The sequence below is a fragment of the Taudactylus pleione genome, unplaced genomic scaffold, assembly GCF_031769625.1.
Source record: "Taudactylus pleione unplaced genomic scaffold, aTauple2 ptg001084l, whole genome shotgun sequence".
NCBI lineage: Eukaryota > Metazoa > Chordata > Amphibia > Anura > Myobatrachidae > Taudactylus > Taudactylus pleione.
In genome coordinates, this window is record NW_028285485.1 from 2,222,126 (window position 1) to 2,236,826 (window position 14,701).

Here is a 14,701-nt window from a genome sequence, read left to right on the forward strand (position 1 = left end):
GTCCTGTCGGTAAGCATTACATCGCTGTAATTAGTGAATATCTATCTTCCCCATAGTGTAACTCTGTAAGTATAGACCGCTATTTTAGGGTCTTTCCTACTGAACTGTAATTAACAGATACTCTGAAGTTCTGATATCGGAAATATCCACATTTAACAAATATCTTGGAAGTTCTTAAAGAGGAATGTTGTATAGAGAGTAAATGAACTGGGATTCCATAGATGTTGTGGTGAAATAAGCAGCATTACACCCGTGCCCGGATGCCGGCGCTGGCATCGCCATGTCGAAATATTCACTGTGGACATAGTGAGTGTTGGCCTCCCATGCCAATACCCTGAGATGTAGGTCCTCAGATGCAGGAACGTCAGGCACTAATGCAACTTCATCACTTGTATGATTCTCAGAAGTACTTTATGCATACCGAGGGCCTGAATAAGAGATGTACAATCATCTGATGATGAACGTACATCTCCGATATTTCCGAATCGGTGCCTGCGCAGGACCCATTTTTGCGCATATGCAGAAGGGGTCCGACGAATACGCACACAGACCACCCCAAGCTGCAGCATGATTGACATGCTGCAGCATTTGGGGGGGCGGAACAGGGGAGGGGGGAGGCTAGGCACCGTTTCAGCCCCGTTTTCCGGGAGGGATGAGTCCTGGGTCTCCATCAGCGGATGCAGATTCCTGGCCTTTGAAGTAGCCAGCACCCGGTCAGGCTGTGGGAAGCTTCAGCCAGACTAAAGGAGCAACCAGTGGTCACAATGGTTTCAATGGTGCTCGCAAATGCAGCAAGGTGTCTGACACCGCCTTCTGCATTTGCATTAAGATGGAGAGAATTACACAGCCGCTTGTGTGAGACTCTGCAATTCCGTCCATCTCTGAATCACGCCCTGATATCGCAGTGTATAACGTGAGGTTTCAGCACCATGGACAGAGACCATAACAACTAATCACATTCTACTGTAGCTGTCATTTATCAAGTACATTATGTAAAATAATAGCTCAAATCTAATTGGTTTATAGTCTGAGAGAGATAATAATGTATTATTATTATTATTATTATTATTATTAATAATAACAACAAGTGTGATACCTGGTATATCTAACTCAATGAGAAGGCTTTTGCCATTACCTGCACTATTTATTTATTTATTTATTAACAGTTTCTTATATAGCGCAGCATATTCCGTTGCGCTTTACAATTGGAAACATTGATAGAACAAAACAGGGTAATAACAGACAGACATAGAGGTAAGAGGGCCCTGCTTGCAAGCTTACAATCTATAGGGAAACAGGCATTGATACACAAGGATAGGTGCTATATATATTGCAATTTGGTCTGGCCAGAATGCAGAGTTTCTTGGTGGGCTGCATGATCCAGTCACATAGGAATGTCGGCAAAATGTCAGGAGTATGTGAAAGAAAGACAATATGTGAGGTTATGTGTGGACTGTGAGAGGGGATGTGATAAGACATGGAAGCTATGAAGGTTATGTGGTCGGTTCTGGAATCTGATAAGCTTGTCTGAAGAGGTGAGTTTTCAGGGAACGCTTGAAGGATTGAAGAGTAGAGGTAAGTCTTATTGTGTGTGGTAAGGCATTCCATAGAGTGGGTGCAGCCCGAAGAAAGTCCTGTAACCGTAAATGGGAGCAAGTAATGCGTGGGGATGAGAGACGCAGTTCTTGTGCTGAGCGGAGAGGTCGGGTTGGGAGATATTTTGAGATGAGTGAAGAGATGTATGTTGGTGTAATTCGGTTAATGGCCTTATGTGTAAGTAACAGTATTTTGTATTGAATACGGTAGAAAACTGGCAACCAATGGAGGGACTGACAGAGCGGGGCAGCAGACGATGAACGTTTGGCAAGGAAGATAAGCCTCGCAGCTGCATTCATAATGGATTGTAATGGCGATAGCCTGTTTTTGGGAAGACCAGTAAGGAGACTATTGCAATAGTCAATGCGGGAAATAATGAGTGCATGGATTAGAGTTTTTGCAGTGTCTTGTGTGAGATATGGTCGAATTTTGTATATGTTTTTTAGATGTATGTAACATGATTTTGAGACAGATTGAATGTGGGGAACAAAGGACAATTCAGAATCAAGGATGACACCAAGGCAGCGAGCTTGTGGGGTGGGGTGGATTGTTGAGTTATCAACAGTGATAAAGAGATCAGATTGGTAACTGTTATTGGCCGGTGGAAATATAATTAATTCTGTTTTAGAAATATTAAGTTTCAGGTAGCGAGATGACATCCAAGATGAAATGGCAGAAATACATTCAGTGACACGGACCAATACAGATGGTGATAAATCTGGAGAGGATAGGTAGATTTGAGTATCATCCGCATACAGATGGTACTGAAATCCAAAAGAGCGGATTAGTTTGCCAAGAGAGGTGGTATAGATTGAGAATAGCAAAGGACCTAAGACAGAGCCTTGCGGTACTCCAACTGATAGAGGTAGCGAAGAGGAGGCAGAATCAGAAAAACGAACAGAAAAAGAGCGATCAGATAGGTAGGAAGAGAACCAAGAAAGGGCTGTGTCCTTAAGACCTAGGGATTGTAATGTTTGTACGAGAAGAGAGTGGTCAACAGTGTCAAAAGCAGCAGAGAGATCTAGAAGAATTAGAAGTGAGTAATGGCCTTTAGCCTTGGCAGTGACCAAATCATTTACTACCTTAGTCAGTGCTGTCTCTGTGGAGTGCTGGGAACGGAAGCCAGACTGAAGTGGGTCCAATAAGTTGGGGGTGTTAAGAAAGTGTGTGAGGCGGGTGTAGACAAGTCTCTCCAGTAGCTTGGAGGGGCATGGGAGCTGGGAGATAGGACGGTAATTAGAGAGAGTGTTAGGGTCAGAATTTTGTTTTTTCAGAATGGGAGTAATCACTGCATGCTTGAACAGTGATGGAAAGATGCCAGTAGAAAGAGAGAGATTACAGATTTTAGTTAGGGTTGGGATGAGCACAGGAGACAGAGCTTTACTAATTTGTGAGGGTATAGGATCTAGAGGAGAGGTAATAGAGTAGGAGGATGAGAAGAGTGTAGATACTTCATCTTCATTTGTGGGGTCAAATGAAGAGAATGTGCCAGAGGGTTCAGGTAGGGAATTGAGTAGGTCACTAGCTGAGGAAGAGAATAACATTTCATTTCGGGTATTATCTATCTTGTCCTTGAAATAGGAAGCAAGATCTTGTGCACAGATAGTAGCAGGTGGCTTGGGTGAGGGAGGGGTAAGAAGCAGTTTAAATGTATTAAAAAGTCGCTTGGGGTTAGAGGCTTGAGCAGAGATTAGAGATTGGAAATATATTTGCTTGGCAGTGTCCAGAGCAGTACGATAAGAGTTGTAGATAGACTTATATGTGAGGAAGTCACTTGGAGTGCGAGACTTTCGCCACTGACGTTCTACTTTACGTGAGAGTTTTTGTAGATGCCTTGTTAAGTTAGAATGCCACGGTTGACGTCTGAGTCTACGCGGAGTGTGATGGGTAGCTGGAGCTACTTCATCGAGGGCTTTTACTAAAATCTGGTTTAGCTGTGATGCAGCAGTCTCAGGAGAAGTGAGGGCAGAAATTGGTGAGAGTTGTTGTTGTAGAGAGGTAGATAGTTGTTGAAAGTTAATCACATTAATATTTCTGCGGGTTTTAGGAGGTTTGGTTGATTTCACTGACATTGAGGTTGATGTAATGGAGGAAAGTGTGCAGGTGATAAGATTGTGATCTGAAAGAGGGAAAGGAGCATTAGTGAAATCAGAAACTGAGCATAGTCTGGTAAATACAAGATCAAGGCACTACATGCACAGAGGGCCTGATTCAGACCTGGTCGCAAGCACTGAGCGCTCGCCACCGGGTCGATGGTGGCCCAGAGCGCATGCGCGAGACCCGGATAGTGACGGGCAAGCTGTCTCTCCGGGTCTCGCACCAAAGGGGGCGTGCTGTCAATGTTGAGTGACAGCTCGCCCCTTTGGTGGGCGGGCCGGGGGGTGGCTGCCCAGACGGAGGCGTTCCCATGAGAACGCCTACTGTCTGGGGCCGGCCCCACTGACATCACAAGTGATGTCAGTGGGAGAGCTTTCGGCTCTGGTAGAGCCGAAATCTCTCTGGGGCTTGCGGCAACGAGACCCTACCATAAGGGTCTCGTCTCAAGTCCGATGGTTGCGATGGTCTTGACCATCGCAACCATCTTCCTGGCTGCTCGCTATATGCGAGTGGCCAGGAGGACGTTCTAACAAAAAAAAAAGGACCAGCCCTGATTCAGAGCGAACACTCTGCCAGAGCGTCCGGCTCTGAATCAGGGCCAGAGTACAGACCTCTTAGAACGTCTCCAAAAATGCAGATGTAGTAGGGATCAGAGATCCCAATCTGAGCATATAGGGTCTGACTCAGAATTGTACACAATGACAATGTTTTCGCAGTTGAGCGATAATCAGCAATCGGCGCATACATCTAAGTCTACTGGGCATGCTTCAATGTTAATTACTATAATAACTAGAGATGTGCCGTTCGGTTTTCCTGAAATACGAACTCACCCGAGTTCCGAGTCGGATCGAGTTCCGGTTCGGTTCTGCAGTTTGGATCTCGGATTTAAAAAACGAACTTGGGTTTTGGACTGCACTTTAGTCCCTCCCAAGGTGCTATGGCTTGGGAGGAGCAGGAGTTTGGGAGAAGCATACTAAGATAACTATGATCTGTGCATGCTAATTAGAGTATTTTTTTTAAAGCCTTTAAACATTAAAGCTGGGTACACACAAAGTTTATCTGTCAAACCAGCCAACTACTTGATTGGTTGGAATGAAAATCTGGTAAGGTATGAAAGCAAAAACAATCAGCAAGTTGCTCCCAAATGCCGGAAAATGGACAAAAACTGTGTGTTAAATGTTTGATATAAACAATTTGTTCAAACTTGTCTGAACGACCATTTTCATCTGTTTTCTGGCAAATTGCTGATCATCATTTGCTCCCTTACGTTACCAGATATTTATCCAATCAACTAGTTGGATGGTTTGACAGATAATCTTTATGTGTGTACCCAGTCAAAGTGTTAATTTAAAAAAAATTACGTGGGGTCGCCCTCCCAATCATAACCAGTCCCGGGGTCTTTGCGGCCCTGGTTCAAAAAAATATGGAAAAAATAATGTGTAGGGGTCCCCCTGTATTTAATGAACCAGCATCAGGCTTCAATCTGGCCCTAGTCCCAAATATATGGGGAACAATTTGTGCAGGGGTCCCTTGTTTTTTTTAGAACCAGCAACTGGCTCCACTAGCCTTGTTGCTTAGTTTAGCCCACGGGTTCCCAACCACGGTCCTCAAGGCACACTAACAGTCCAGGTTTTAAGGATAGCCATACTTAAGCACAGGTGACTTAATTGGTACCTCAGTTATTTTGATTTAACCATCTGTGCTCCAGCATGGATATCACTAAAACCAGGACTGAGTGTGCCTTGAGGACCGAGGTTGGGAATCACTGGTTTAGCCAGTCAGCTCACTGCAGCCTTTTGGCCAAAATGGGTGAAAACAATATTATGATCTGTGAGGTGGCCAAAATTGAATGGAAATTAATGTTATTTAGGTTACGAATAGCGTAGGAACAAAACAGACCCAAATTACATAATTTTAGCTATTTTTATCAAAATCCAGATCCAAAACACGATGATGAATTAGAACCAAAACCCAAACACGGGGGTCCACCCACATCACTATTAATACCACCAATGATCCATATAATATACTTATTATTTTAAAACATGATAGAAAAGAGTGGTATGATAATATTGATGTAATAAGCCACACATCCTTTCCATGGTCATTCAGTTGGGAAGCCAGACCACATTTTCCTCAGATGGTAAACAAACAGAACACTAGCGATGTTCCAACTAACCGGAGTGCGGAAAGGATTAAAGGTGTAAATGAGGATTTCTATCCTCTATCACTGACTACCTACTGTTCAGTGTAATCCTGCAGAATGGGAAACGTTTTTTTTTCCAATACATGTATTCCACGGGGCCACTTTTAGACTTTGCTGGGACAAATTAGGCCACTCAGAATTTTCGGATCCCCAACATTTTTTGATTGTTTCCAATTGGGTAGAGATTTATCAAACCTTCTAAAGAGGACTCGTGGAGGTGCTGAATGTAGCAACTAATCAGATTTCTATAATCTAATTGGTTGCTAAGGGCAACACCTTATTTGGTATATGTCCATCCCCCCCTTCCGCAGACCATGAATCTTTTACACCAAAAGTGGACTGTTAGAGTTAAGTTTCTTTTAAGTTGTCTGTGGCATTGCAGGTAACTCCGGGAACATTCCGGGTGTATGTTAAGGTGTGTGATCAGGAGAATGTTCCCTAAATAGTGAGACACTCCTAGTTCACTGCCTCCAATTTATGCCTCAGTCCCTCCATCTGCAGAATGTTTGCAGAGGAAAAGACTCTGCAGGTGACAAATACAAATTGATTTTGCAGTTTACATAAATATTGTACAGTCTACTGGTATAAGCAAAACTCTCTAATGGCTGGATGAATAAATGAAAGCAATGGCCCATGCAGCTCAAACATTACCTTGTAATTATGTAAATTAAGAATGGAGGGAGAAAATGGCATGAAGCAATTGGGGAAATTTCAGCGCCTAATGTTCCTAATCTAATTAGCACATTTTTTAAGTTATCAGTTCTAATGGATTGAATCAGAGTTTTCAGATTTTTGTTTCTTAAACTTGTTTGCTTTGAACTCTTCCCATGACCCTATACACAGAGGAGGCGGCCATTTTGTGGGTTTGTATTAAGCAGGTTGAAGATCAGCAGGTGACTGTGCGCCTCGTGCCTCACTGATTTACAAATTAATGGGTATTTTGAAAATCGGTGTAGCCCATACAGTATCTTCCTACATTGTGTCACAGACGGATATTAGGTCAGATACTGGCCCCAGACGTGTGACCAAGCAATCGGACACTGGTAAAGTCCGCAAGTCCATCAATACTGTTCATTGTTTTAGTTTGTATTCCGGTATTCGAAAATTGACACTCGGGAGTATATTTGCGGGTTTTTAAAAGTGGAGTTGTTGCCCATAGAAACCAATCAGATTCTAGCTATTATCTTCTAGAAGGTGCTAGATACATGATAAGTAGACTCTAGTTGCTATGGGCAACAACTAAACTTCTACAAACCCTCACTTTAGTGCAGGGGTTCCCAACCACGGTCCTCAAGGTACCCTAACAGTCCAGGTTTTAAGGATAGCCATACTTAAGCAAAGGTGTCTTAATTAGTACCTCAGTTATTTTGGTTAAACCATCTGTGCTCAAGCAAGGATATCACTAAAACCTGGACCGTTAGTGTGCCTTGAGGACGGAGGTTGGGAAACACTGCTTTAGTAAATATACCCCTCATTCTGTTAATCAGAGTGCACTGGAGTAGGAGTTACATGAAAAGTTAAACACCAACAACCAGGAGGGTGAAAACCAGGGGTTCTCGCCTCCAGTCTTCTAGTGCCAAAAACAGGTCATGTTTTCTGGATTTCTTTAACCATGCACAGATGAGTTCATGTATTTTGATGGATCTGGAATTATCACATCTGTTTCCACAGAGAGAAATCCTGAAAACTTGAGAACTGAAAGAACCACTGGTGAAAACATTACCATGTACTATACCACCCCCTATCTATTCCATAGAAGTCTTGTTTTTGTTTACAATAGTGCTCAGTCTATCCGTTTTAGGCCTTAAATTAATAGTTACTAAATGTATTGTTTGCACTTATTATTGCACCTTTCGAGGCATAATCTTCATATACTGTATGATCAGCATCTCTTGGGGTTTATTTACTGAACTGCGGATTTTTATCAGAATCTTTGCTTGCAGAATTTCAAACTATACCAAGTGAATCTGGCTGTGTTTTGCACGTAATAGCCCTAAATCCTGCGACAAAAAACACAGATAATCAGTGGCTTTGAAAACTCGCTGATTACTAAATAAACCCCATAATCTTATTTAGTATGTAGACTTAAACCTGTAATTTGTTAGAAACAGTCCTAGTAGTTTGCTGCACAACCATTTAGTTGTGCTTAGTATAATGTCTGGCACACTAATAATAGGCTCAAGAAATCAGAAATCGTCCTTAATATGTGGAAAAACTATTTAAAGTGGTATCGGCTAAAGTTTTTACTTTCTGGGTTCTGTATATGCTCTCCTGCATGTCTTACATCATACAGGCTAACTGCACACAAACCAAGATCTGATAGCTCTATTTCGACGCCTATCATTAGACTCCTGATTAAACAGACGGGAAGCCAGCAGGCGGCATTTTGACCATCGGCTTCCTGTCTGCATACCATACCATAATTTACATGGCACCGCTAAGTATCCGTAGTGCTGTACAGTGGAGAAAAATACATTGACTTACAGCGTATCCTCTGCTTTTCCACAGTTCTTACTTGCGCAGAAGTTCAGACACTTTATTAACATGCTAACGCCTATAGCTGATCCCTCCACCAGTCACAGGGTCTTTCTTAGCCCAATAGTCCGGTATAGTAGAGGTCAGTAGGGAGAGACTATAGGATCTGGCAGTACTAAATCAGAGCACAAAGGACAGCTCTGATTTTAGGGGTCAATCCTATTAGGTGCGAATTGCGAGTTTGTTTCTTGAAACTCGCAGACTTCGAAGCAAAGTACACTCCCGAGAATTCTCCAATCCAATTAAAAATGCCTATTCTCACTACTCGCAGCGGAGGGGTGCGAATTGACTGCCAAATGAGATTTGCGAAAAATGTGGGGAGACCATCCTGGACCCCACAAAATGGATAACTTCATTAGCAGGACCGTATGGAAGGCTGCTTGCGGGCATTAGGAAGGTACTGTAGGTTTTTAAATGGTGTCAAATGGCTGATGTGTTTTTTTTTTTTTTTTAATGCAAGAAAATGATTAAACAAAAAAAGTTTATTTTTTATTTTTTTTATCTCAAACGAATGAAACGAAAAATGCAAAAAAAAAGTAGGAAAAAAGGGGGATTTGGGGGAACTTTGAGGACACCTTGAAAATTTTTTTTATAAAAAACAATCATTTTACAACTAAAAAATTATTGGAATTAAATTTGGGGTGCCTAAACTAACGAAAAAGTTGATCTTGGGGTAATTTGAGGAAAATTATTTTTTACCCCTAAAAATGACATTTGCCTAATTAGTCATTAGAGGGGGGGTCCGAGAGGTTCAGCACAGTATCCCGACATTTTAACCTTAAAATAAAGATTTTCATTAGAGAAATGTAGGAGTGTCAGGACCGTTTAAACACTGTTTTCTCGAGGCGTGCATAAATTAGTCGCTGCGTTCTTGCTTGCAACAGGAGATCCCTGTGCGTGTCCGGAGAACCGCTGTATCTGCGACAACTTTGACTTACGCAGGAGGCTGATGGTCGCCTGATCTGCGTTTGATGTTTCTGGTTTTGTGTATGGACTGCGGATGTGAGATGCTTTCAGTAGGCGTCGTTAGCATATTTTTGTAATTGTGTTCCATGAGCTGCAATGGTATTTGCGTCCACAACTGAATCAGGCCCAGCATCCTATATATATATATATATATATATATATATATATATATATATATATATATATATATATATATATATATTCTCCAAAATACTTAACGGTTAGCTCTTTTGGGTAACACTGACTTCCCCATTTTAATCACGTAATTGTGTACATATGTTGTAAATAGTACTTGTGGTACTAAATATAAGCATAACCTAATGGCGGGAGGGGGAGAAGACCCAGAAAACTGTATAATTACAGTGGTTCTTGGTCAACCAATATAATGACCTAAGCCATTGTATGCAACCTAGTATCATGCTATATTATCATTTATTTAATCTAATCGTAAAATACTGATGAGATTCCCATTAAAGAAAAAAAAAAAAAAATTTTTTTTTAGTATTTTATGTAAAATCACACAATAATTTATGAGACACAAACAAAACATGAAATAGTTTAATGGGAAAAATGTGTAAAAATGGCAATTTTTTTTTGTCTATTCAAAGCAGAAAGAATTTTTTATTTTTTTTTCTTAAATGGTATTTAGGAAATCATGATTAAAATATCTGATACCACAAAAGATACTGTGACCTATAGCCTAGTTCATTATTCTATTTAATTTTTTGTCTTCTGGATAGTATTGCACTTTCTTTTTTTTTTTTTCTTTTTTTTTTAAAAGACGGAAATAAAACATACAAATCTGTACAACGTTTTCAAGGGTAGGGAAAACCCACAAAGTATAACAAATTATGCAAATAAGTTAAGACATAATCATTAGGGAAAAATATATGTATATTACAACAATTTTTCTTTAAAGGTCCTTAAAACAAGTCTTCCATGTAAAAGCTTAGCTGGATGGTTTATCTTCCTCCTGCGTTTTAATTTAATGCATAATTAAACTGGTTTGCAAACTTCTCGTGCCGCCTCTGATCCATTTGGTTCATTGCACTTATCACCCGTTTCACCGATCCCCTGCAGAAGAGAGGGGGAAAAAAAAAAATAGACTGTTATCCCAAACGAAGAACACTGCTTCCTCAAATAAAGAAAGACATGTCGAAGTGTTTATGGGTGTGATAAAATAAATAAATAAATAAATAAAAAAAATAAAAAAATCAAGGAGGTATCATTAATTACTGATCGCAACTCCTAACACTGCACAGATGAGGCAGAACAAATTAGACGTGTTAACTAAATTAAGTGCTGCAATACAAATAGTTTTAATTCAACAAGGTTTTAATAACAGGAGTAAACAAATTGAACTCTTGGTTTAATGTGCACACTCCACCTTTGTCATTATTCTTTACCGCCGACCTCACAAGATAAATGGCAGGCTTCCAAGTATCCTCAATAGGAGGACTCTGATTAGACAGAGGCAAGAAAATCCTTGTTATCCAGACTGCCGGGCTGATGGAGCTGCCTAGTTGCCCTGATCGATACGAAGTCCGTTTCCTCCTATGCCGCGATGATTTGCTTATAAACATTGCTCATTGTTATGATAAACTTTTGAAGGTAAAGTCGTGCAGCACAAGGATGCATTATGCGCTCAGCATGCAGCGGCCACAGGAATCCTGCCGTTGGCGGTCACAGCGTACCTGCGCTATTGTGACAGTAAACCGTCATAGGTGCAGGCATAGAAGACGAATTGGCGCAGAGCGCTGAATAGGCCAGTGCTCTGCAATCCTACGGTATTTCTGAGCAGAGCTGATTAATACCATAACAATCAATCAGATCGGCGCTATACCGGTCTAAAACAGCCGCAATATGGTTCCAGCTTAGGGCGGAATTCAATTGTTTCTAGCCCCCATCGCGCCCGATGGAGCGTGATGGGGGCGTGTCGGGCGCGATCAGCTGCCAGCGCTCCATTTCAGCTTGCAGCCCCAGAGGGTTGCGAGCTAAAATCGGCGAAAAGTTACCTGTTTGGGGACCCAAACGGCACTTTCGCGATCGCGCCCAGCACTTTGGTCGGGGTTAGCCACTTTGGGCGCGATCAGTGCGAAAAGCTGGAACAATTGAATAGCAGCCCGCAATCTCCCGTCCCTTTAGACGGGAGACCCGGGCCGCGAAAACAATTGAATTCAGCCCACAGACTGCGTTTGTCTACTGCCAATGATGCAAATATAGGTGGCAGACGTCGGCGGAGATAACGTTTTATGGTACACAAACAGGGGCGTTTCAAGAGAGGAGGGGGCCCGCGTGCAGTCTCCGTCATGGGCCCCCTCCTCTCAATCCGGCAGCACCGCACCGCACTGATACTCTGGGCACTAGAGCGCATGCGCAGGTCATGGGGAAAAAGGCTGTGGCGGCCATTCTTCCATATACTGCGCAAAACAGGAAAATTGCCCCGGCAGCCATTTTCCTGGTGTTTTCACAATGCTTAAACCGGCGCTTACTTGGAACTCTGGAGAGGTAAGTATAATATGGGTGCAAGGTGTGGGGTGTGGGCCCCCCCCGCACCCACTGTAAATACACCTCTGTGTGGCACCACAGGCAATAGGAAGGGTAAAGAAACATTTTTAAAGGCGTGCAGACTTCTAAAATGGGGACTTAGTAATTACTGCAGATGGCAGAGGAAATGGATATTTTTTTAATTGAAAGGGAGTTTGAAATGCTGGAGCGTTAAAGGCTGGTTTCATGGGCAAACGCAGGAGGGTTTACAGTTGCCTGGAAACCCCCCTCCCTAGCCCACATCATGATGACCACAATATAAATAAATAAAGTTGCATGCTTTTTAAGATCCCCTCCGTGTCACAAACGAAATAATTAGCACCATCCATTGATCTTTTAAAATGTGTCAGCCAGTAACGAATACACTTGTGCACCAACTAGGAGATCTGGAAAACATGCACTGTTAGGGGTGCACGGATATAGACCATATTATTACTGTATAATAAATACACTATCCAGTGCATAAGGAGACCATTCTGTACATCTATGCTCAGGACTCCAGAACATACTGTGAGTGTTGGTACTGTATATGTCAGAATTATTACACAGACTTTGTACGACGTATATTATAGATGGTTAAGTGCTGACTATGCCCTCTTCATGGACTGGCCACACTCCTTCTCCCTCCCCTGTAGTGCCTAAATCTAACCCTCCCGCACCCTAAACCTAACCCTTCCCACTTAGTGCCTAACCCTAACCCTACCCCTAGTGCCTAACTCTAACCCTAGTACTTACCCGTCAGAATCCCAGCACAGAGATCCCGACCATCAGGATTCCGGCGCCAGCATCCAGTCTGTTGGAATTACAAGTACATCCCGTTTCATGCCTTTCACCCCTCCTTACATAAGTAGAGAAGTGATGACATCACAGACAAAATGGCATCAGAAGAATCCTGGTAATAATCCGGCATAGCCAAGCATGGAGGCCTCTATAAATGCACACTGTGGAACATTGATGAAAGAGATCAGACTAGATAATTTGGTCAATTTGATTTGTGCCATCGCCAATTCACCTTGGCCAGTAACGTCGCAGATCACAGCACAGATATAAATGTCTGCGGCTTGCTGCTAAGGTAGTGACGCCAAGTTTCAGGAGAAACCGAGCTGGGCTGAGGCTATCCTGACATTCGCCTGTCACGGAGCATCTTATTTACAGCGATTGTTAAGTACTCGTCAGAGTTTCCACAGCTGGACGCATGATTTCCCTTCAATTCCCCAGTGCTAATTAAATCTCGTTTGTTCTCAGTGAAAGGGCACTGTTAATTGATGTCTCGTACACTCCTATAGATGTCCGTCCACTTGTTAATTAAGACCTGTTGCGTGTGATCATATAATTTGTGTTGTGATAGCAGCTGTCAGACACCACGTTTTATGATGCGTACTGAGCTAGGAGCGGCTGTCTTGGCCGATTGTCATGCACAGCATCAACTGAGTATACACAGGCTGCCGACATAAATAAAAACAACTGAACAAAACTGAAATATAAAATACTGACTCAAGTGAACATAAATAAAAAAGAAGTTACTTTAGTGTTTCTTAAAATATAGAAACAATATAACATAGTAAGTATTTTATATGTAAAGGTTTCCATTCCTTGACAGAACTTGAAAAAATACAATATATTTACATTTGCTATGTAGCTGTGATGGTAAGCTACTGCATCGTTCTCAGGAAAAAAGAGCTTCCTCCAAAAGGCTTGCAGACAGGAAGCCGGTGTGCATAGGAAAAATATGAGATATGTTAAGAACTTACCCTTGTTATCTCTATTTCTATAAATTCCATAGGGTTCCACAGAATACCTTGGGGTATAAACGATGGCGGCAGACATCGGGCACCTCAGAGTTAATTTTTCAACCTCCCAGGATGCACTGGGGTCCCTCTCCTATACCCCACCCCCGAGCCAAGGCAAATCAGTTACGTAACAAGCCATAGGCCGGAGGAGGAGAAGAGAGAGAGAAGAAAGTCTGGAACACACAAGAATCACATTCTCACCAGAAGGAGACAGAATAACCGGTGACCAGAACAAAGCCCCTCTGCAGTACAGGTGCGACAGGGCGGGAGTCCTGTGGAACCCTATGGACTTTGTAGAAATATAGATAACAAGGGTAAGCTCTTACCATATCTCATATTTTCTACTTCAGGGTCCATAGGGTATCCACAGGATACCTTGGGGATGTCCCACACCAGTATCCTGTAAGGGTGGGGACGCTCCTGTGCAGAAAGAAGAATCCGCCGTCTGAAGGAAGCATTCCTGAGAGGCGAAGGTATCAAAGGCATAATACCTCACAAAGGTATGGACAGAAGACCACATGGCTGCCTTGCAGAGCTGAACAGCAGAGTCACCACGACGAGCTGCCCACGAAGGACCCACAGACCGAGTAGAATGAGCTTTAACAGAGGATGGTACAGAAAGGCCCTCATGAATGTAAGCCTCAGAAATCGCCATGCGAATCCACCCTGCCAAAGTCTGCTTAGTGGCAGGGCGACCCTTTTTACGGAAACCATAGAGGTCAAACAAAGAGTCCGACTTCCGAAATGAATTGGTACAGGCAACATAAATCCGTAGAGCACGTACCACATCCAAGGAGGCCTCACCAGCTGAGAGGTCTGGGGAATTAAAGGCCGGCACTATGATTTCCTCATTAATGTGGAAACTAGATACCACCTTAGGTAGAAAACCAGGGCGAGTGCGAAGCACTGCCCTACCTCTATGAAAAATCAGAAAGGGAGGGCGACATGAGAGAGCCCCTAAAAC

At 42.6% G+C, this 14,701-nt stretch overlaps 1 protein-coding gene across 4 annotated transcripts in view; it reads right to left on the reverse strand.

Moving 5' to 3' along the window:
- Nucleotides 1-10,139: 10,139 nt before the first annotated feature.
- The window catches only part of UVSSA (UV stimulated scaffold protein A), an 81,403-nt gene continuing 76,841 nt past the window's right edge, over nucleotides 10,140-14,701 (reverse strand). For all 4 annotated transcript variants that reach the window (XM_088461631.1, XM_088461628.1, XM_088461630.1 and 1 more), the window contains exon 14: nucleotides 10,140-10,474. In XM_088461631.1, the coding sequence (XP_088317757.1) occupies nucleotides 10,381-10,474 (94 nt within the window). In that variant the 3' untranslated portion in view covers nucleotides 10,140-10,380. The remainder of the gene's footprint in view (nucleotides 10,475-14,701) is intronic.